Source organism: Chlamydotis macqueenii, chromosome 6, assembly GCF_036417535.1.
Source record: "Chlamydotis macqueenii isolate bChlMac1 chromosome 6, bChlMac1.mat, whole genome shotgun sequence".
Classification (NCBI taxonomy): domain Eukaryota; kingdom Metazoa; phylum Chordata; class Aves; order Otidiformes; family Otididae; genus Chlamydotis; species Chlamydotis macqueenii.
The window spans coordinates 28,941,012-28,964,710 of record NC_141561.1 but is presented as its reverse complement, the minus strand read 5'-3'; the positions used below and the strand labels follow the sequence as shown (position 1 = coordinate 28,964,710).

At 49.0% G+C, this 23,699-nt stretch overlaps 1 protein-coding gene and 1 pseudogene across 1 annotated transcript; both read left to right on the top strand.

Annotated features, from left to right (window-relative positions):
- The first annotated feature begins 210 nt into the window (after positions 1–210).
- On the top strand, positions 211–11,632 carry LOC147600224 (uncharacterized; annotated as a pseudogene).
- A 532-nt stretch (positions 11,633–12,164) lies between these two features.
- LOC147600223 (uncharacterized) lies at positions 12,165–15,092 on the top strand. Its single transcript, XM_086750618.1, has 2 exons — positions 12,165–13,715; positions 15,072–15,092. Exons 1-2 carry the CDS (start codon positions 12,165–12,167, stop codon positions 15,090–15,092), a joined length of 1,572 nt encoding a protein of 523 aa, XP_086606744.1.
- The last annotated feature ends 8,607 nt before the right edge of the window (positions 15,093–23,699 follow it).

Here is a 23,699-nt window from a genome sequence, read left to right as displayed (position 1 = left end):
GTGTAGGACAGTGAAGAGGCTCGACGTGTGTTGTCCGTAGAGCTGCTAGAAAGCGTACGTGAAGAGCAGGAAGGTCTTTCAGAGCAGCCGGTTCTCATCTTGGACAGTCGCTACACATCCGCACTTTTAGTGCCTCAGAACCCCGGACAGCTTGCAAAACACGGCTGTAACTGTCCCAGCGCAAGCTGTTCAGGAAAGCACAGAGACGCCATGTTTGTGTGCCTTTAGCGCTGCTCGGAAGAAGCCTCCGGAGCAGGCACTTCTCGTGCGGCAACAACCGTGCCTTCTGCGATCTTTCCTAGCCTCTTTTCCTCCGGGCAGCCGGCTTTAGCTGATGTGAAGTGTTGTGGGAAATCATCCAGAGAAGCGAAGAGGCGCAATGCTTCTGGGCTGTTACCAAGAGCGAGTGAAGAGCAGCAAGAGCTTTCCTTGCTGACCCTTTTCACGTGGGAGATTAGCTAGACATTTGCCGGTTTAGTGCCTTGTTTCTTCTGCGCAGCTTGCACAAAGCTCATTGCGGCTTTCGCGGTTCGAGTTGTGCATCCCCGGAGCTCTGCGGGAAAGAGCGAGAGAAGAGCCGCGAAAGCTCCGAGTGCGGCCAGCTCGCGTGTGGCCGCGATGATGCGCTGTTCGTCGGTTGGAGGGCGACTGCCTTCTGCGTGGCTGGTTCCAAGTTGACGGTAACTGCCAGCGTGCTAGCTGTGTAGGACAGTGAAGAGGCTGACGCGTGTGTGTCCGTAGAGCTGCTAGAAAGCGTACGTGAAGAGCAGGAAGGTCTTTCAGAGCAGCCGGTTCTCGTCTTGGACGGTCGCCACACATCCGCACTTTTAGTGCCTCACCGCCCCGGACAGCTTGGAAAACACGGCTGTAGCTCTCCCAGCGCAAGCTGTTCAGGAAAGCACAGAGACGCCATGTTCGTGTGCCTTTAGCGCTGCTCGCAAGAAGCCTCCGGAGCAGGCACTTCTCGTGCGGCAACAACCGTGCCTGCTACGATCTTTCCTAGCCTCTTTTCCTCCGGGCAGCCGGCTTGAGCTGATGTGAAGTGTTGGTGGGCAAATCATCCAGAGAAGCGAAGAGTCGCAATGCTTCTGGGCTTTTACCAAGAGCGAGTGAAGAGCAGCAAGAGCTTTCCTTGCTGACCCTTTTCACGTTGGAGATTAGTTGGACATTTGCCGGTTTAGTGCCTTGTTTCTTCTGCGCAGCTTGCACAAAGCTCTTTGCGGCTTTCGCGGTTCGAGTTGTGCTATCGCCGGAGCTCTGCGGGAAAGAGCGAGAGAAGAGCCGCGAAAGCTCCGAGTGCTGCCAGCTCGCGTGTGGCCACGATGATGCGCTGTTCGTCGGTTGGAGGGCGACTTCCTTCTGCGCGGCTGGTTCCAAGTTGACGGTAACTGCCAGCGTGCTAGCTGTGTAGGACAGTGAAGAGACTCGACCTGTGTGTTTCGTGTGTCTCTTTGTTAGTGAGAAATCCAGAATGGCTTTATGAGTTCGTGGCACAGCACGATGCCCGGCCGTCCACACCTGGGCAAGATTGGGCTCGGGATAACTGCACAAATTTGCCGAGCGTAGTAGATCGAATGACTTTCTTGTAGAAGGAGGCGAGGGTAAAATCTGGCAGAGGCAAAGCCATAGTTTGTGCTGTTCTGGGTGCCAGTCTGGCAGCAGCAGCAGAGGGCAGCCTTATCAGCTAGAGCAGTAGCAGATTATTGAGTCTCTCCAGCGTTTGGTGGAGGCCCTTCAGGGGACAGTATCCTACCTTGAAAAACAGCTGGGGGGAGAAAAGGAGCAAAACCTTTTGCTAAAATCTATCTTGAGGGAGGAATATCGAAAGAATTCAGAATTGGACAGTGAGACAGATCTGAAGCTTGAGGAGAGAGGTATTCAACAGATAAGTCCAATATACCCTCAGAAGAAATTGGAGAAAATGAGGGATCACTCTGGCGACCACCCTCGGGTAAGACCTTTGGTTAAAACAGAATTCTTTTATTTGAATGATGAGGATAGCAACCCACAGATAACAACTAAGGAGTCGCCGTATACCGCTACTGAGCTTGCCAAACTGAAGCGGGAGTACGGGCATCTTGCCAAAGAATCTGAGACGGAGTATGTGTGGCGTGTGTCTCTAACCGGGGGAGATCAAATCCAGCTGAGTGAAAAGGAGGCTGAGGGATATTGGCGTCCTGGAGTCTTTTTGACCACAGGAGATAATCGTGCCCCATGGTCCTTAACTCAGCGAGCTGCTTATTGGGCTGGGGGGTTAAACCCTTTGGAAAGAGGGGATCCTCTTGAAATCACTGGCACAGTTGATCAGCTGGTGGAAAGCGTCCAAAAAGCTGCTTGTTTGCAAATGATGAAAGAAAGAAAGTTAACTCCTAGATGTGAATCTCCAATGATGTTGCCGGTGGACCCTGAGAGCATGACTCCCTTGATAAAGGGACTTCCAGAGTCACTTAAACCTTTGGGGATTCAACTTCGAAAGACCATTGAGACACTCGGTCCCTTAGAAAGATTGGAGGGCTTTATGAGAGGCCATGGAAATGCAACCAATAGCTCTATGAATGTGTCTCCCTCCGATCTCAGCCCATCTCGACCCTCATCAGGTGATAAAGCAAAGGTGTGGACTTGGGGGGAGGTAGCACAGGAGCTGATAAATTATGGGAGAAAATATGGTCCAGCAAAACTCCCAGAGGACAGACCAAAAGGAATCCGTCAGATAGACATCAGGGACTCACCCACCCACATCAGTCAACCTAGCCCTCGTTTTAAAACAGCGGGGGGAGCACAGCCCATGACCCGACAACAGTGGTGGCTTTTGGGAATTAAAAAGGGTGTTCCAAGAGATGTAATGGATGGTTTACCCATTGAAAAGCTGAGCAAGGTGGTATCAAAATGGTGTAACCCGAAACAATACCCACCCAAAGGGAAAGAAATCTCACCCATCACACCCACAGCCCCACCTTTGGAAGACACAGGCAACAGAAACAGTGAGGTTTTTCCCCAGATGCAGGAAAACTAGAACCTCCATTCCCCATCGGTGAGCGAGGGAATGGAGGATGGATTTATATCCGACAGCTCACCAAGACTAGCAGGGGAGATTTGCTAATTACGGCTCTTGTGGGTCCAAAACGTGGACTGGTGACCTTTTTGATTGATACCAGTGCCCAAGTCTCCGCTTTGACTAAAGAAGATGCACAAAGGTGTGGTGTCTCTCCCTCGAGAAGACGTTTTTGTGTCCTGAATGCTTTAGGGTCAACAGAAGCCATGAGTGTTGCTCAGGTAAAGCTAACGTTGCCGGGAGAGGAAAACACGGTCACTGTTACAATGGTGATCGGGAATATTCCTACAAATTTATTAGGAATGGATGTCCTTAAAGGGAAAGGTTGGAAAGACCCAGAAGGCTTGTGGTGGACTTTTGGGACCCCGCAATTAAATATTAGGTTACTCCAAACTGCACCTGTTGGATACCTGGAGTATCAGGGGCACTTAGTGAACAATCCAGACCGAATGGAATTGTTATGTTTGTGAGCAGCAGGCCTCAAGGACATCACTGAAGCCGCTTGTGAGAAAGTAATGAAGCCGCCTGTAAGAAAGTACTGAAGCCACCTGTGAGAAAATAATGAGGCCGCCTGTGAGAAAGTAAACAACTCTGAGAAAGTGAAAACATGAAAAGTACGGGACTTTCAGGTTAACGGGACTTTCCAGATTAGCTAACTGCAAGTAGGAAGGATATGCAAATGTAACTATTAGAGCTTAAGCCAATCACGCAATGACTAGTAGGCATATTTTATCTTAGCAATATAAATATGTGCACCCGGGACTAATAAATCGAACTACGCTTATTACTCATATTGAGTCTTTTGTCGTACGTTCCTCCGTCTCTCGCAAATGGCGCCCGAACAGGGACCTACTAGAAGACACTGCTATCGGAGCGGTGGAGGCAGAGAAGCACCGGGAGCAGCGACCGGGGGGCAAGATCGACTACGCATTTGTCCTTCAGATGTGACGATCTGGAGCCTGAACCGTTGAAACAGGTTCGCCGTCTGCCAGGGCTACAGGACAAGCTGCAAAAAAGGGGTGCCTTAATCAGGGAGCACCAATTGTGAGTACTTAAACAGGGAAAAAGGGGTGCCTTAATCAGGGAGCACCAATTGTGAGTACTTAAACAGGGAAAAAGGGGTGCCTTAATCAGGGAGCACCAATAGTGAAACTGCCGGCAATAATGGAAAAGGAGGTAGCCCTAGAATTATTATGCTCTCTATGAGAGGACTGAGTTATGACTTGGCCGTCCTAGAAGCTTTGCTGCAGTGGGCAAAGAAAAGGGAATTAATCCCCACAGTTGATGATGCTTTTGAACTCCCGATATGGGAAAAGATAGGAAAAAAGCTGTGGGATGAAATAAGTAAGGGATCTCCACCGTGTGGAAGCTAATTAACGAAACATTGATAAGCATGAAAGCCGAGCGTTCAGTTGCCGCATCCGCTTTTGCGGCCTTAACTCCAGCCGACGGGTCCACCTCCGCTACCAGCATGCTGTTCTCGGGTTTAACGACCCCTGCTGCCGCCCCAGCTCGTGCTGGGGGGGGTGGGTTCGAGCCCCAGCAGGACTCCAGGAAATGCAGCCACAGCCCCTATAACTATAGATATGCGGGCACCAGAGGGAAAAATTGCCAAAGGCTTTTCACCACCATCGGAAGTACCACCGCCAGGCACCCCGCCACGCTGCGCCAGTGCAGGCTCAGAGTCACGAGCCTTTTTGCCGGCACCAACAGCTCCGGTTTATCCCCCGTTACCACCTTCTTCCCTGCCACCACGGCGTGAGGAAGAGGGGGATGAACATTCATCCGTCTTGAAGGACGCACAGCTGCAAGAGACACTAAAAAGGCTGGAAGCCCTAGAGGTTCGCCTAGAAGCATCGCTGGGAAACTTGTCAACTCCTTCGCCTGTGCCACATCGAGACCTGCCAGCGTCCAACCTATTCGTTCCGAACGGAGCATCGGGTGAGATCAGTCTTTTTGCACCTTTGCAAGGGACGCCGGCGGGAGGGGCCGGGGTTTTGAATCCGATAGTGCAGTGGGAAGAGGTGATTCGAGATGCGTTGATAGAAGGAGAGCCTTTGCCCATGGCATTTCCAGTTGTGACTGATAATACTGGGAGAAGTGTGTGGCAAGCATTAGACTGGAAAATATTGAAGGAAGCTAAAAATGCAGTTACTCAGTATGGGCTAAAATCATCATATACTCAATCTGTGTTGCAGCATATTTTTTTTGTCACAGTTGTTAGCCCCTTATGATATTAGAATGATTGTCCAGATGCTTTTGCTACTGTCACAGCAGCTGCAGTTCTTTCAGTACTGGCAGGCTGCTTGTGATAGGGCAGCTGCATCGCCTCGACAACAGGGTGATCCATTATTCGGGGTGCAAACTCAAATGCTGATGGGAGCAGGACCCTACACACGATCTGATTGGCAAGCGCAATTTGCTACCAAAGTGTTACAACTGGGCCAAGATTTGGCTTATAGAGCGCTTGCTAGGGTGCACGATGAAAAGTCCGGACCTGCCTTTACGTCAGTAAGGCAAGGTCCCACAGAACCATGTGGGAAATTTACTGATCAGTTTCACACTGCAATTATGGCTCACCCTGATCTGGATGATGACATGAAAGCAAAGTTTTTAGATATGCTTGCCTTTAATAATGCTAATGATAAAAAAAAAAAAAAAAAACCACAAACCCAAAAAACTAAAAGAGCCCTTAGTGTGCTGCCAAAAGGATCTAGTACAGGGCAACTGCTGGAAGCTGTCGAGCGAATGTTAGAACAAGAAAAGGCTCCGGTCATGGTTGCTGCTGTAGGTGCAGCCGTTAAACCGTTGATATCAATAAAGCAGTGCGTGATTAACTGTCTGTAACCCCCATTCCCTCTTCCCGCCCCCCATCCCTGTCCCGCTCAGGGCGCAGGGGAGGGAGGTAGAGATGGTGCCCGGGAAGAGGGAGGGTTGGGGGGAGGTTGTCTTGTTCCTTTTTTCATTATCCTGCTTTGGTTTTAGTGATGGTCTGTTTTGCTTGTAGCGGTGGCTTTAAGGATCTCTCCCTATTCTTGTCTTAAACCTTGGGTTTTAGTTTTCTTTCCTCCTATATGCCCGGGGCCACAGCCGCCGCCAGGTGCCCCCACCCCCCCGCCCCTGACATGGTTAACAGATACTCCTGTCTGAGTCGAGCTTTGTATAAGTGGAAGGACCGTTCCCTCTTATAACATGGGGGAAGGGATACGCTCATGTCTTTACAGGAGCAGTAAACAAGTGGATCCCTGTCTGTATCATCTGTGGGTAAGCCTTTCAGAACATGTTTGGTTGACCTGCCAGATACCGGTAGAACGGCAGCTCTGTGTAAAACAGCAGCAACCACGAGTGCTGTGTGCTAAAACTACAAAAGATGGAACTTTTTTGGGATCAGTAAAGATGGGCTTCTGTCTATTTTCTTTAACTATTCAAGAGCTAATGTTTCTAGAGGGGTAATGATTGTAAATGCTTTAAGATCTATACATTGTAACGACACAGCATGACGTAATTATGCGAGCACATATCAAAATCCAGACAGCATAAAAGACCTAAATGAAGCATACATAGCATTGAATCTGGTTGCCAAGATAATACAGAGTTTTGGAAACTAAGTAAAATTATTGCTGCTTCAGTCTTTACACCTGGTGTGGCAAGTGCCTAGGCATTAACTATGCTAAATAAATTGGACTGTTGGCTTGCTAAGCAAATAAATACAACTGTATCGGCACTATCAACGCTGTTAACTGATGTAGATTCTATACACTATGCTACTTTACAAAACAGAACCGCTGTTAGCCTGCAGAGCACATATTTTGACAGGCCTTGTTGCATGTGCTGGCCACACATGCAGCAACGTCTGGTCAGGCCTTGTTGTATGTGCTGGCCACGCATGTAGCAACACCTAGTCAGGACTCTTTCACTGAATCTGCTGAGGGTATAAACAGAGGTGGCTCGGAGCGGAGGGGAGAGGACAGACCCAGAGCACACTTTATTTACAACAGGGGACGCCCTGAAGGTGCTGCGCCTGTCTCCCTTCTCTGCTCTGACCCGGCTGATAAACAGCCTCTTGCTCAGCGGTGTCTTTCGCATAGTTGGGTTAGTAACAGAATAGATCAGCAATAGATTTTTTATTATTAGCACAAAATCATGATTGTCAGGATTTTGATGGGCTTTGCTGCATGAATCTGTTTGATCATTCGGAATCTATTAACAAAAGTATTCAAAACTTGCAAAAAGGAGTACAAAAACAGCAACAAAGTGATGGTTTTGATATATTCAGAAATCTTTTGGTGAATTGATATAAGCTTGTTACTGATAGCTGTAGGATGCTTATTCATTCCTTTTATATATGTATTTTGATCTATAATTCTGTGTCTTAAAATGTGTGCAGACTTTAATAGATAAAGCATTGAAACAAACCTCTTCTCATAAACAAAGGGGAGAGGTGGTATTTCGCTGAGCCAGTATGGTATCAGTGAAAGCACACCGACCTTCGGGGAGGAATGCAATCATGCTCTCAGGAAGAAAGCCATGGAATGAGAAGGGAAACTTTAAGGTACAAAACATTGTTAGCAGAATTTATGGCTTGTTTCAACAGAGGCCTGCAGAAAACTAGTCATTGCTCTTGTAGATAAGAAAGTTACTGGAGTTGTTATATCCATAATAGTAGAAAAATGTTATAGTAGAAAATTACTAGAAGGTACTGAAACTTAGCTTTGCTTTGTAATCATGAATATGCATAACATGTGATCAGTAATTTTATTAACTAAGCTTGTGTGTGGCATAACTGGGTGGTTGCTGTCCTTGGTTAAAATTGGAATTATGATACTAGGCATCATACTAGGCATAACATACCATGCTTGCAAAAAATGATTAACAACTCAATACAGACAATCTGGCTCATAAAAAAAAAAAAAAAAAAAAAAAAAAAAAAAAAAAAGAAGAAAAGGGAGATTCAGTAGAGGCCTACATGAACCTAGTTGATATTGTAGTAAAATAAGGTCAGGAGTACCAAAAAGGGCCATAGGAGGACCATGTTATTTTGGAAAATTGATAATGGTTGCTCCACCTATGAGAACATTACGGAATCACACTCGAGCAAGAAGATCGCTAAAAGTATTGACTCCCCATTGTGACGGCAATTTAACCCTGTTGGGTACGGCTGAGCGGATAGCATTATCTTTATTTGTTCCTTGGGCAGCAACTGCAAAAACTTTAGCTAACTTAAATAAATTAGCTTGTTGGGCACAAAAGCAAATGAATTTAACCTCTAGCATGTTATCAGGATTATTAGAAGACATGGATAGCATGCGTCATGATATTTTTGCAGAATCTAGCAGCCATTGATTTTTTGTTATTAGTGCATAAGTGGGTCTGGATTGTTCAAAACAAAAAGGGGGATTTGTTGGATACCTGGAGTATCAGGGACACTTAGTGAACAATCCAGACCGAATGGAATTGTTATGTTTGTGAGCAGCAGGCCTCAAGGACATCACTGAAGCCGCTTGTGAGAAAGTACTGAAGCTGCCTGTAAGAAAGTACTGAAGCCACCTGTGAGAAAATAATGAGGCCGCCTGTGAGAAAGTAAACAACTCTGAGAAAGTGAAAACATGAAAAGTACGGGACTTTCAGGTTAACGGGACTTTCCAGATTAGCTAACTGCAAGTAGGAAGGATATGCAAATGTAACTATTAGAGCTTAAGCCAATCACGCAATGACTAGTAGGCATATTTTATCTTAGCAATATAAATATGTGCACCCGGGACTAATAAATCGAACTACGCTTATTACTCATATTGAGTCTTTTGTCGTACGTTCCTCCGTCGCTCCCATGCACCCTCTCTGCCGTTTAGCAAAGCAACTAATGTCAAACAATATCCCCTTCCCCTGGGAGCAAAAGAAGGTATCAGACCTGTTATGCAGGAACTTTGGGAGCAAGGGGTTGTGATAAATACACATTCTCCTTTTAACTTTCCGGTGTGGCCACTGCGAAAACCAAATGGAAAGTGGCGACTCACAGTGGATTTTAGGAGACTGAAGGCCAACACCGAACCTTTGACTGCCGCAGTGCCCAATTTGGCGGAATTGGTAACAATAATTCAGGAGAAAGCTCACCGAATTATGGCAACTATAGATGTTAAAGACATGTTTTTTATGGTACCTTTGCAACCAGAGGACAGAGACCGTTTTGCCTTTATGTGGGAAGGGCAACAATATACTTTCACCCGGCTACCCCAGGGGTATAAGCACTCTCCTACATTGGCTCATCATGCTTTAGCCCAAGAATTGGAAAAAATACCAAAACCTGAAGCTGTAGATGTTTACCAATATATTTATGACATCCTTGTGGGGGGGGGAAGAAATAAAGGAGGTGGAAACAACCCACCAGAATATAATTTCTCACTTGGAGAATCTGGGTTTGCAAATCCCCCCCGAAAAGGTCCAAAAGCCATCACAAGAAGTAAAGTTTTTGGGAATTTGGTGGAAAGGGGGAATGATGTGTATCCCACCGGACACCCTCACTTCTTTAGGTCAGATTAAAATGCCTGAGTCAAAAAAGGATTTACAACATACTTTAGGACTATTGGTGTTCTGGAGAAAACATATTCCGGACTTCTCCATTATTGCTAGACCTCTTTATGATTTGCTGAGGAAAGGGGTCAAATGGGAATGGACCCCATCTCAGGAAGAAGCTGTGCAATTGTTAATTTTTGAAGCAATGGCTCACCAGGCTCTCGGTCCTATCCACCCTACAGACCCTTTTCAGGTGGAATGGGGATTTGCCATATCAGGATTATCAGTACATATATGGCAACGGGGCTCTGAGGGTCCAACTTGGCCTGTGGGATTTTATTCTCGCAGCTTTAAAGATGCCGAGAGGAGATACACTGCTTGGGAGAAAGGGTTGTTTGTGGTTAGCCTGGCTCTCATAGAAGTAGAGAAAATTGCATGCCAACAACCAATTGTACTGAGAGGCCCGTTTAAAGTGATAAAGGCAGTTACCAGTGGGACCCCTCCCCCTGACGGGGTGGCTCAGAAAGCCTCAGTACGAAAATGGTATGCCCAGATTGAACACTACTGTAACATTTTCTCAGTGACTGAAGGAGCTTTAAAACACCTGGCTATACAAGAAACAGAAAGCTCGGATGGCAGCCAAGATAAACCCTGCCTCTGTCATCCAAGCAGCTTCTCTTTTCTCTCCCGACCAAGCAGTGAGTGCCTGGTTTACCGATGCTTCCGCAAAAAGAGAAGGGAAAGTATGGAAATATCGAGCAGTAGCACTCCATACCTCCTCTGATGAACAAATTATTACAGAGGGAGTGGGCAGCGCCCAAGTAGGAGATTTAATTGCAGTGTGGAGTGTTTTCCAGCATGAAGCTCAAGCCACTTCTCCCATCCACATCTATACTGATTCCTATGCTGTGTTTAAGGGTTGTACTGAATGGCTGCCTTTTTGGGAGCAAAATGAATGGGAGGTTAACAGAATCCCAGTGTGGCAAAAGGAAAAATGGCAAGATATCTTAAACATTGCTAAACAGGGGAACTTTGCCGTGGGATGGGTAGCTTCTCATCAGGCAGATGGGGGCTCAGCGGGTAAATGGAATAACAGAGTGGATGAGTTAGCAAGGCTAGCCCCTGTACAAAAGGACCAAGTCACAGAAGATTGGAAACGCCTGCTAGAATGGTTGCATGTAAAGCGTAAACACACAGGAGCTAAGGACCTGTATCGTGAAGCCCTTGCTCGAGGCTGGCCTGTCACCAGAGCAACATGCGAAACTTGCATATCTGCCTGTGAGCAATGTCGTAGGCGACTGGAAAGACACCCTTTAGAAGATGATCCCCTGCATCTAAGAGAGGGTAAAGGTTTGTGGGATGCGTGGCAGGTAGATTATATTGGACCCTTTAAGAAATCAGGAGGGAAACATTTTGTGTTGGTGGGAGTGGAAATAATATCAGGACTAGTCCAAGCAGAAGCCTTTAACAGGGCTACGGGAGAAAGCACTGTGAGAGCATTGCGACAATGGTTTGAAACTTTTCCAAAACCACAAGAAATACAGTCTGATAACGGTTCCCACTTCACTGCCAGAATAGTACAGGATTGGGCACGAAGTGAAGGGATTAAATGGATTTTTCACACTCCTTATTACCCACAAGCTAATGGTATTGTAGAAAGAACCATTGTTTTGCTGAAACAACTTTTGAAACCACAGGAAGGCAATTGGGATGCTCGCCTGTGGGAAGCTGTCAAAGGTGTAAATGACAGATGGGGGTAAATGGATGCCCTAAAATCACTGCCTTCTGTCCAAAAGCCCCTACTTTAATCCCTTCTTTAAAAGGACCGAATGACTCTAAAAATCCAGCTCACCTCCCAGGACAACCTGTTTTAGTGGAGCTTCCCACTGCGGGAACAGTACCATTGGTCCTAAAAACCCCTCTAAATGCATATGCGTGGGTAGCCTCTGATGCCCTGGGAAAGGAACATCGGATAAATACCCGTTGGATAGTTCCGTCATTTTAACTGTGCCTCAAGGAGGCAAGCTCTGTTATTTTATCTTGCAGAAGAACTCCGAGGGACAACAGTGAGTGGGAAAAGCTGCACATGGATGATAATTTGGAAGCATAAATTCTAAAAATGACCAATTTTTTAATTGGACCTGTGATTGGGCTTACAATATTCTTCTGCATCTTACCACTAACCTGTAATCAAAAGAACACCGAATGGCCATGGTCTCACGCCTACCTTAGGTTTACAGGAAGCATGGGACCACCTTTTAAACGGTTGGACTTAAACTTGGCCACTGTGGTTAAGCATGAAATGGAAGTGTACTCAGAGCATGAGTGGGGCTGGGACAGAGACAGCAGGGCTCCCCTCTTGATGGGAACAATTGGAGAAAAAATTCAAATAGGTTGCCGAATGGTCAATGGATCTATCCATGAAAAAGCAACCCAAATTATTGTAAGAAGAACTAATGAATCTGTACTCACAAAGAGTCTTTGTGTCCTTGAAAAGGAAAAATTGGAATGCTGGAGTAATTTTACACTAACCCAACCTGTCTTTGTAATCTGTCTCTGGAATAACCAGAAAGGTGACGTGGCACTGACATTCAAATTTAAAATGGCCATTATTGAGCCAACAACAACTACTACTCCCAGCCCCAACATGACAAGATACACAGCACCTCTTACCACTGAACCAGTTATTGTACTAAACCCGAAAATTTTTGAGATTGGACCATATGTAATTAGAAATATGGGCCAGCAACAGATGTTATTCAATCCATCATGGTCCCTGAAACAAGTTGAATTGTCAATGCAAAATAATGCTTCAGAAATTCAGCCAGCTTGCTCACCTTTCCTAAAAACCTCTTACGAGGGATGGACAACCTGGCTGCAAAAACAGACCCCTTCCGAGAAACGAATAAAGAGAGACCTAACTGGTGTTCTGGGAACAGGATTGGGAGTTCTAAATAGTATTGATTCAGAGGTATTGATGAACAAATTGGCTACCACAACTAGTGACCTGACTAAATTGCAACGTCCTTTACAATCTTCCCTATTGGCTTTGGGAACTAATCAATGGATGTTATCAAATATATTACCAAAATGGGAGAAGGTGAATGAAAAAGACCATGAATTGGTTATAGATGCACTCGGTGTGGTCCAAAACAACCTCTCCCTGGCTCTCAGTTGTATCCAAGCTCAACTGTGGATGCAATCAGTAGCCGCATCAATTATAAGAGAAGGTGAAGAAGGCACTTTCCCCACTGAAATTCGGAAAATAGTTTGGGACAGTGCCACTGACTTTGAAAGGAAATTCCAGTCCTGGTGGTATCTGGTTAATTTTACCTATAACCCCATCGACAACGTGGCCACAGCTTTTGTGTTAACCATACACAATGCTTCGGTAGATACAATATACCCAATCATTGCACTAGGACTGAACCACAACAGAACTATACTCTATCCTCTGGAGCATAGAGTATGGGCCCGGAAAAAAGGAGATAAATGGCAAAGTATTGATGTTGATGCATGTATTGTGTGGGAACAACAAGGATTCATTTGTGAAAGCAATACCATCAGAGCCCAAGACATTTGTCTTGACACTGAACAAAACATTTGCCATTTCGAGATTCGTCCTGACGAAAACCCTGAGACAATACTCGTATATATTGGCAAAGGTTGTGCATGCTTACGGACTGTTTGCGATTCCATAGCTGTAAGTGATGTAGTTGTAGATACTAGGAACCACTCAAATTTTTGTGTTTGTAATTTTACTAAAATCACTGGATGTGACTTTTCTTACTTAGCACCGGTGACCTCTCACAAACTCTTGCAATCTAATTACACACTGATTCATGAACTGCTACCTGCACCAATTGGAATGAATCTCACTTTGGTAAAAAAATTATTACAACACCAGGATTTGATCAAGATCCTGGGAAAGATCAGGGAAAACGGACAAAAAACCTTAGTAACAGTTCATCATGATGTGGATGAAATCCACCGTGTTTTGGAAAGGGTAGAAAAAGATTCAGAACATAGATGGTGGGACACAGTTTTTGGGTGGTCACCTACTGCAACAGGCATGTTGAACAAATTGTGTCACCCCATTATTGTTCTCTTAATACTGGTCTTAATAAGTTTTGTTTTATCAGCAATACTGTATGTCAGAATTTGGAAAATGATGAATCAGTTGACACATTTGACTTCTATACTTAATGCACACAGTCTGCTAAATGTTCCAACCTACATAGATATTCCAAAACCTGCTAGTGCAAGGCAGATTGCCTAGAGAAAAACATGATATAGAATTAGAAGATTTTTAGTGTATGTTAGAGAAACAGCTTAACTTTTTGCAAATTGTATGGTAATTATGCTGCTGTTACTTTTCTCTTTCTCTTTCTCTCTTCTTTCCTGTCTCCCTTTGAGGGTTATGCTACCACCATGCGGTCCTGACGACAATGTTGAGCCACGGGGTGGTGTAAGGGTCGGTCAGAAAATCAGTATTGTCTCAACCTTGTCATCGAGGACTTCCAGGTGGACTATGGACTTGATCTGGCCTAAAAGTTAGGCTCACAACTTGACATGAGTTGCTGTGAGCAGCCTGCCTGAGATGCAGTTGTGTTTTTTTTTTCCTCCCGGGAACAGAACGGAACTGTTATGGACAAGGCCGACTCTGGCCTAAGAACAAAATGTACAACATCCTTGAAACGCCGGACAGAGGGGTGCAGAGGTGCCACGGCTCATCCCTGTTGTCAAAACTGGCAGAGATAACCGTGCAGCTGCTATCGAGGAGGATGAATCACAACTGCTGTTTCAAAAACAACGGTGAGAAAGTGCCCTTTAACGGAACTTTGCTAATTATAATGTACAAAACCCACACTTCTATCCTAAGGGCCGAGAGCAGGCGGAGATCCCCACAGTAAGGAGAAGCAAGGTTTGCCACTTGGCATAAAAGGTCGACCCCTAACAATGAGACCTCCGAAGAGCTCTCCCCACCAAGGATCGACATCGATCGTGAGGACCGGCAGGACTCTGCCTGGACCTGGGACCGTAGGGACGCCTTGGACCCGTGGTGGTAGCTATTATCTTCTTTTTTTCCTTCCCTATCTTTACTTTTCCTTTTCACTCCCTTTCACCTATTGCACGCCGCTTTACGGGCAAAATAATAAAGTTTGTGCTGTTTGATTGAAACCAACCCCTTTGGCGTGTTCGCCGTAATTTTGCACTTTGAGATCGCATTAAAAGAACCATCACGAGTCCCCAGTGGGCCGTGACACCCCCACTCCTCAACAGTGTAGGTGCCCACAGAGAGAGCAAACCCTGCTCTCACCAGATCCAGAGGGAAGAAGGCCTGGGCTGCACAGCGCTGGCAGGAGGCCGTGAGGCATTATGGTCAGTGGGGATCTGACAAATAAAGGTGGTTGAGAAGGGAAAGAGAGAATCCCAGCTCTCTGTGTGCAAAATAACTCCAGCGGGGCAGATGGACACCTCTACAGGTTTCCTTGCATGTCCTGAGTAGGAAGAGGTTTCGTTATCCTAAACGTGGGCACCTGCTGTCATTTCCGTTTGCCAAAGGAATTTCCCAACAGCCTCCAAGGTGAAGCCCCAGACACTGCCCTGTCCCTAACTGCTCCACCTGAGCCTGCAGTCTCCTGCACAAAGCTTGGGCCACCTCGGGCACCTCAGCTGTCACCAGGGCTTTGCATCTAAAGAACTCCCTGCTGCCCTCCATCTCCAGTAAGGAGGAGGGGAGCTGAGAGAAAGAGCTCACAGGCAAATGCCCTTTTGTGCTCAGCTGAACAGGGGCAAGAGGAATCCCAGCTCCTGTGGGTTTGTGGTGTGCATGGAAGGGAGCGGAGTCCTCTTCTAGTGCCAGGACTACAGACCCAGGGTGAGATGCCTGCACTGACTGCGCTGAATCCCTTCCCTCAGCAGGGGTAGAGGACATCCCTCACTTCGGGTATTCTGCCTGCTGACCGGACAAGAACAGGTGATATTTAGAGCTGACTCTGTCTGTGAGCAGGAAAATGGCAGTGCTTGAAAAGACATGACTCTTCTCTCCCAGCTGAGGAGCAAAACCCCAGTGGTGGCTGCAGGCTGTTTGGCAGCAGGTTCCCCTGCAGCCCCAGGGACACCTGGAGGGAGCCCCGAGGCGACAGAGAAAGTGCCGCCTTGGGCTGGGCCTCTGCTGCTGAGCTGGGCTGGGCTCCTGGGATGGAGGGAGCTGATGGCAAGCGGGCACCGCTGCAGAGAGACAGCTCTGCTCAGGAGCAGCTCCTCTGCCAAGCGCAGCAGGGCTGAGGGCTCTGCCTGCAGGCAGCGAGGGGAGAGGGCTGGTGCAGAGAGAGGGGAAAGGCAGCCTGGGCTGGGACGGTGCTGAGAGCTCACTGGGGAGGAATCTTCACAGCTCTGGACAAGGTAAGTCTCTGCGTGCAGGGCAGTGAAGTTGAGGTTCCTGGAGCGAACTCTGAAAGCTCGTGCATCCCACAGCCGGTAGGATCTTTCTGAAGGACTCTCACAGTTTCCATTTTGTAGAGGAGGACAGGCTCCAGAGCAGGGCTTGTCTGCTGCACTCTCAGAAGGACAGAGCATGACAGTTGTCTTTGCTCAGGAACGGCTGCAGGGCTGTGCAGGCGGGTGTGCAGGCAGGGGTGCCCAGGGCTGTCCTTTAGAGCAGGGTCCCTGCAGCCCAGGGGCTGTGTGCTGGGGCAGGGACTCTGCCGCCTGCCAGGGTCAGCACTCAGCCTGCCCGGGGAGCTGCCAGCGCTGCTGTGGGGAGAAGCCGTGGGGGGGAGGAGCGACCCCCAGGATGGTAGGGTCCTTCTGCTTATGAGAGGGTGCTGTGAGGGTCAAGGCTGCTCAGAGCTTCAGCTCACTCTAAGAATATTTGCAATAGGAGGTTTGAAGGAGAAGACAAAGATAAGGATTGCTACAAAGATAAGAAACTTACCAGAGCCTGTGTTTTCCATTGCCTACTCTTTGGAAATGGGAGGGGATTAATAATAACAGCCATAAATGTTGACAAGTCACTCAGACCCCTGAACTCCAGCTGAGTGATCAGGACATCTTCGAGGATCTCCTAATGCACTTCCAGCCTCTCCTCTGCCTGTGGACAGTACCAGCATCATCTCTGCTGGAACCATCAGGCTTAGTCTGACCTCTGCTTTTTTTCTAACTGCAAACAGGCAGATGTGCCAGGCTACACCCCGTGGCAGGTTGCTATAGGGCAAAGTTCAATGTGCAGAGGTTGGGATGGAGTTTGTGAGTGCTGACTGGGAAAAGTCACGGGACACTGAAACATCTCTCAGGACAAGAATCTTCAGGTGAGAGGGATATTATCAGAGAATTAGAGGAAACTAAAATTAGAAATGTGGTAGGGAGAATCCAGAAAACTCTGCATATGATCCCCTGCAATGCAGTCCCCTTCCTCGAGCAAGCCCCCTGGCCTCCTCTCCCACCCACCAGAGCCTCTGCCCCCAGGGCTGGGGGGTCCCAGACATGAACCCCCTCCTGTGAGGCCGGAGCTCCAGCAGAGCCGTGGTGCAGCTCTCCAGCCACGTGTCCATGTCCCTCTGCAGAGCACAGGGGCTGAGAGCAGCTGCCCGGCGATGGTGGTGTTGGGGAGGGGGCACGCACAGCTGGGGGAGGGGGACGCTGTCCTGAGTGCCCGCCTGCCTCTGCCCTGCCTGCTGGCAGCCAGACCCTCGCTCTGTGTTTGCTTCTCTCTCCACTTGTCTCTGTTATTGCTGCTGTTATTTTGTTCTTGCTGCCAGGCTCGCTGGGGAGGTGCAGTTTCAGCTGCAGGGTCCCACCCGGATCTTGTGGGTCCTTCCATGCAGCCGTGTCCATGGGAACAAGTGTCACAGCTTTCCTCTCAGCTGTGGGGCTGTGGGCAGTGCAGTCTGTGGGGCTGGAGAAGCAGCTGGTTTCCCCTGAATCAGATGATATACTTCAGACATTTGGCCATGTCCTTGAGGTGTCCTCCCAAGCTATGACACGCCCTCCAGAATGTGAAGCTGTCCCCTTGCACAATTTGTTATCTGGAAGCCCCATGGAGAAGCGCTGTGGGGTTGGTGAAATGAGCCCTGTGTGTCCTTGGCTTGAAGTGGGGTGCTGAGACCTTGAGAAGGGGTGAGACGTTCAGTGGTCAGCACAGCATCCTTCTGCTCTCAGCAGTGTCTGGTTGTTTTTCAGGGTAACGCATGAGTGTGATCACCCTCCACCTCATGAAGAACAAGCCCAGGGCAGCTAGGAACAAGTCGGCGGCACAGACCAGCTCCCCTCCCTCTGCACTAAGCCACAGGCAATCCTCTTGCCTCACAGGACTGGCTCTGTTCTCCCTGAGGGCGGCAGAAATGCTGTCTGACATCCACGGACACTCTCCAGGTGAGATGGGGGAGCTTTAAGAACCCCAGACCTCTCAAACTGCCTTCTGCCATCTCAATTTCTTTAACTCTGGGAGTGCAGATGGTGAAAAGCTCTTCTGAGCTAGGAGCAGTTTGTTCTGAACACCAGGACCGGACTTTGTCCCCCACCATTTCCATGAACCCACTGCTGCAGAGCAGGGCTGACTCCTCAGCAGCCAGTGTGCAGAGGCCTTCTCCTCAGGGCACACTCAGGAGCACCAACCAGAGCTCCAGGCACAGTGGTGAAGGAAGGTCGGCTGGAAAAGGAACGGGTGCAAGGGCATGGGGGGTTGTGTGTAGCAGGGTGAGGGTCAAGGAGAAAGACTGACTTTTGTCAGAGAAGTCTCCCCTAACTCTTTATTGATTCTTCCTCTCATGACAGGACGCCGTGCACGGAGGCAACAACTGTCCAACACCAGCGGCCTGACCGAGTTCCCCCTCCTGGCATTCGCAGACACACGGGAGCTGCAGCTCTTGCACTTCTGGCTCTTCCTGGGCATCTACCTGGCTGCCCTCCTGGCCAATGGCCTCATCGTCACTGCCATAGCCTGCGACCACCGCCTCCACACCACCATGTACTTCTTCCTCCTCAACCTCTCCATCATTGACTTTGGTTGCATCTCAACCACTCTACCCAAAGCCATGGCCAATTCCCACTGGGACACCAGAGCCATCTCTTTCTCTGAATGTGCTGCTCAAGTCTTTTGGTTTCTCTTTTTCATTGTAGCAGAGTACTATCTTCTCACCGTCATGGCCTACGACCGCTATGTTGCCATCTGCAAACCCCTGCACTACGGGACCCTCCTGGGCAGCAGAGCTTGTGTCCACATGGCAGCAGCTGCCTGGGGTGGTGTGTTTCTTACTGCTGTCCTGCACACGGCCAGTACATTTGGCATACCACTCTGCCAGGGCAATGCTGTGGACCAGTTCTTCTGTGAAGTTCCCCAGATCCTCAAGCTCTCCTGCTCACACTACTACCTCAGGGAAGCTGGGCTTCTTGGTGTTAGTTTTTCTGTAGCTGTTGGGTGTTTTGTGTTCATTGTTGTGTCCTATGTGCAGATCTTCAGGGCCGTGCTGAGGATCCCCTCTGAGCAGGGACGGCACAAAGCCTTTTCCACGTGCCTCCCTCACCTGATTGTGGTCTCCCTGTTCATCAACACTGCCATGTTTGCTTATCTGAAGCCTCCCTCCATTTCCTCCCCATCCTTGGATCTGGGGGTGGCTCTTTTTTATTCGGTGGTGCCTCCAGCAGTGAACCCCCTCATCTACAGCATGAGGAACCAGGAGCTCAAGGATGCCCTGAAGAAGCTCATTCAATCAGTAATTTTTCAGCAGGTATAAGCTGCCCACATCTTCTTACAAGTGATTTCCAATGTATCTGGGGAACCTCCTCTGTGTTGGGCACTTTATCTGTGACACTTCTGTTTCTGCAGGAATTTCTGCATCCACTCCACTTCTCCAGAGACATGAACCCACTCTATGTGACCCAGAGGTCTTTGCACATGTGTCTGGCACAGCGGTATAGATGGCCTCCCAGGTCACATCTCAGTAACAAAAAGGGATTTTCTCAGTGCCGGTGTCTGAAGGTTCTGGTTTTTCTCCAAAGCTGTGGTCAGGAAAAGGCTGTAGAAATTGCCGCCACAAAGCCGTGCTGCTGTGCTGGGGTTCTCCGTGGGCCGAGGGGAGAAGGGCATGGGGCGATGAACTAGGGAAGGAAACTTGGGCTGAGCTTCCACTTGTGGGTGCCCAGTGGACCCGGAGATGGTGAGTGATGAGCAGGGATCTGCCAGGGACTCTCTCCCTGTGGCTCCCACGCACCACAGCCTGCTCGCTCTGCAGAGCAGCACCACCACCTTGGGTCCCCACAGGGACCACAGGAAGAGGGCAGAAGCACCTGATCAGGCCAGGACAGACACAGGCCCTTGGGGAAAGACTCTCTAGAGGCACGCACATCCCTGGAGAAGAGCAAAGGAACAACTCTCTAGTTCCCAGGAGAAATTAACGACACCTGGACACCCAGGGGATGCTCTCCCAAAACAACTGTCCCAGACTGGTCCCGCACACCAGCCATTTCCATCTCTGGCCGTACATTCCAGTCCTGAGGAGCGGCCTTTGCTGCATGGCCACCTCTGGCCTTCTCTGGGGCTCAGTGATGCCCAACTCCATGCTGTTATTCACAAAAAGGAAACGAGTTTGACACGGACACTCATCACGTCCCACTGCTTTTGGCACAGCTGGGCTGTCAGCCAAGCCCATTCTCAGACAACTCCAGCTAGATGAAGTACTCATGGCCCTGTTTCAACAAATTTTAAAAATCTCCATTGATTGAGATCCCACATACAGTCCTGGGTCCGTACTCAGACCTTTGGCTCTCAAGATTTATCAAACACCCAGCATGTGCAGCTTCTCTTTGTGGGCAAAGAAGAGGTGACTTGGGGAAGATCAATTTAATTTATTGCCAATTAAAATAGATTTAGATGGTGAGAAACTCTGACAAAATATTAAAGACCATTCCCCAACCTCCACTCCCCTTTTTCCCAGGCTCAAATTGCTCCATTCCTTGTTCTTCTATCCATCCAGACCCAGAGAGGACCAGGGGGGATTGCGAATGGGGGCTCATGATAATTTCTGCCACTCTACCCTCCCTACATTTTCCCTCTGTTCCAGTATGGGTTCTCTCCACAGGATCCCACTGTATTTCCAATCAAGGTAACATGTCGGTCATTTCTTTCTGCCTCACTTTTATTCTTTACAAACACAGAATCACAGAACAGTTGAGAATGACAGTCTGATGCCCACCTGCACCACCTGATACTCCAGGAAGAGGAAGAGCTCACCAGGGATGTGCAGAACAGTGCCAGCCTTGGCTGTAGCGACCATGCAATTGTGGTCTCTCAGATGGCCAGGGTCAAGGAGAGGGAGACTGTCAGTGACACGCGGATCAAACTCTACAACTCGGAAAGAGTTATAAAGCAGGCATGTTTATTCAGCGCCAGGTGCGTGGGGGATCGCTCCTCCAAAAGCACGCACACCGACAGCACATTTTGCCAAAAATTTATACGGTGCAGGTACACATATCCATAGGATTGCACAATACAGACATACATGTGCATGAGTGAGGTGGGGTGTCGTAATTCAGCCCCGATCGGGACCGGACTACGCAGTCTCACTCTCGCTCCCCCACCCTCCGAGAGAATAGGAGGAGATGATATAAGGAAAATGGCTCGAGGTTTGAGATAAGGACGGGGAGAAATTCTTAAAGTTACCATTACGGGCAAAACAGACTCGACTTGGGGAAAAACACTCATTTATTTCTAAAACTAGCAGGAGAATGAGACAGGGAACAAGATAGTTCCTTGGGCAGCAAGGAAACTACATGGCAAGCTCTCTGCCCTAGACTTCAGGAAGGCGGACTTCGGCCTCTTCAGGGACCTGATGGGCCAAGTGCCATGGGAGGCAGCCCTGGAGGGAAGAGGGGCCCAGGAAAGTTGGTCCATATTCAAGAAGCACCTCCTCCAAGCTCAGCAGAGGTGCATCCCGATGAAAAACAAGTTGGGCAAAAAGGCCAGGAGGCCGGCGTGGATGAGCAAGGAGCTCCTGGACCAACTGAAAGTGAAAAAGGAAGCCTATAGAGGGTGGAAGTGGGGACAGGTAGCCTGGGAGGACTACAAAGAGGCTGCGCGAGTGGCCAGGGGTAAGGTAAGGAAGGCCAAAGCCCTGGCAGAACTGAATCTGGCCAGGGATATAAAATGCAACAGGAAGAGCTTTTATAGGTACGTAGGGGACAAAAGAAAGTCCAGGGTAAATGTAGGCCCCCTCCAGAAGGGAACTGGTGTCCTGGTTACCCAGGACATGGAGAAGGCTGAGGTACTCAATGACTTCTTTGCCTCAGTCTTCACCGACAAGAGTTCCTGTCCCACTGCCCAAGCTGTAGAAGGTGCAAGCAGGGACTGTGAGAATGAAGAACCGCCCATTGTACTCGAAGAGCAGGTTCGGGATCATCTGAGGAACCTGAAGGTGCACAAGTCCATGGGACCTGATGAGATCCATCCGTGGTCCTGAGGGAACTGGCAGATGAAGTTGCCAAGCCACTGGCTATCGTATTTGAGAAGTTGTGGCGGTCTGGTGAGGTTCCTGATGACTGGAAGAGAGGGAACATAACCCCAATTTTTAGAAAGGAGAATAAGGAAGACCCAGGTAACTCCAGGCCGGTCAGCCTCACCTCTGTGCCTGGCAAGGTCATGGAGCAGATTCTCCTGGAAACCATGCTAAGGCACATGGAGAGCAAGGAGGTGGTTGGTGACAGCCAACATGGCTTCACCAACGGCAGATCGTGCCTGACCCATTTGGTGGCCTTCTATGACGGGGTTACGGAATTGGTGGACAAGGGACGAGCAACTGACATCATCTACCTGGACTTGTGCAAAGCTCTTGACACTGTCCCGCACGACATCCTTCTCTCTAAACTGGAGAGACATGGGTTTGATGGACGGACCACTCGGTGGATAAGGAGTTGGCTGGATGGCCGCACTCAGAGAGTGGTGGTCAACGGCTCAATGTCCATGTGGAGACCGGTCATGAGTGGTGTCCCTCAGGGGTCCGTGCTGGGCCCGGCCCTGTTCAACATCTTTGTCGGCCACATGGACAGTGGGATAGAGTGCACCCTCAGCAAGTTGGCCAACGACACCAAGTTGTGTGGTGCCGTCGACATGCTGGAAGGGAGGGATGCCATCCAGAGGGACCTTGACAGGCTGGAGAGGTGGGCCCGTGCCAACCTCATGAAGTTCAACCAGGCCAAGTGCAAGGTCCTGCACCTGGGTCAGGGCAATCCCAGGCACAAATACAGGCTGGGCGGGGAATGGATTGAGAACAGCCCTGAGGAGAAGGACTTGGGAGTGCTGGTGGATGAGAAGCTTAACATGAGCAGGCAGTGCGCCCTTGCGGCCCAGAAGGCCAACCGCATCCTGGGCTGCATCAGGAGAAGCGTGGCCAGCAGGTGGAGGGAGGTGATTGTCCCCCTCTACTCTGCCCTGGTGAGACCCCACCTGGAGTACTGTGTCCAGTTCTGGAGCCCCCAAGACAAGAAGGACGTGGACCAGTTGGAGAAGGTCCAGTGAAGGCCACGAAGATGATAAAAGGGCTGGAGCACCTCTCTTATGAGGACAGGCTGAGAGAGTTGGGGCTGTTCAGCCTGGAGAAGAGGAGGCTCTGGGGAGACCTGATAGCGGTCTTCCAGTACCTCAAGGGGCCTACAAGAAAGATGGGGAGAGGCTGTTCAGTAGGGCCTGTTGCGATAGGACGAGAGGTAATGGTTTTAAAATAGAGGGGGGTAGATTTAGATTAGAAATTAGGAAAAAATGTTTTACGATGAGAGTTTTGGAACACTGGAACAGGTTGCCCAGAGAGGTGGTGGAGGCCCCATTCGTGGAAACGTTCAAGGCCAGGCTGGATGAGGCTCTGAGCAACCTGACCTAGTCAGGGATGTCCCTGCTCCTTGCAGGGGGGTTGGACTAGATGACCTTTGAAGGTCCCTTCCAACCTTAACCATTCTATGATTCTATAACCTACCCCCACCCCTCCCTCTTCCCGGGCTTAACATTATCTCTACTACCTCCCCTCCCGAGCGGCACAGGGGTGGTGGAAAAAGGGAATGGAGGTTGCAGTCAGTACATCACGCGTTGTTTTACGCCCCTGTGTCATCGTTGGGAGAAGGACGCCTCGCATTCCTCCTCTGCTCCAGC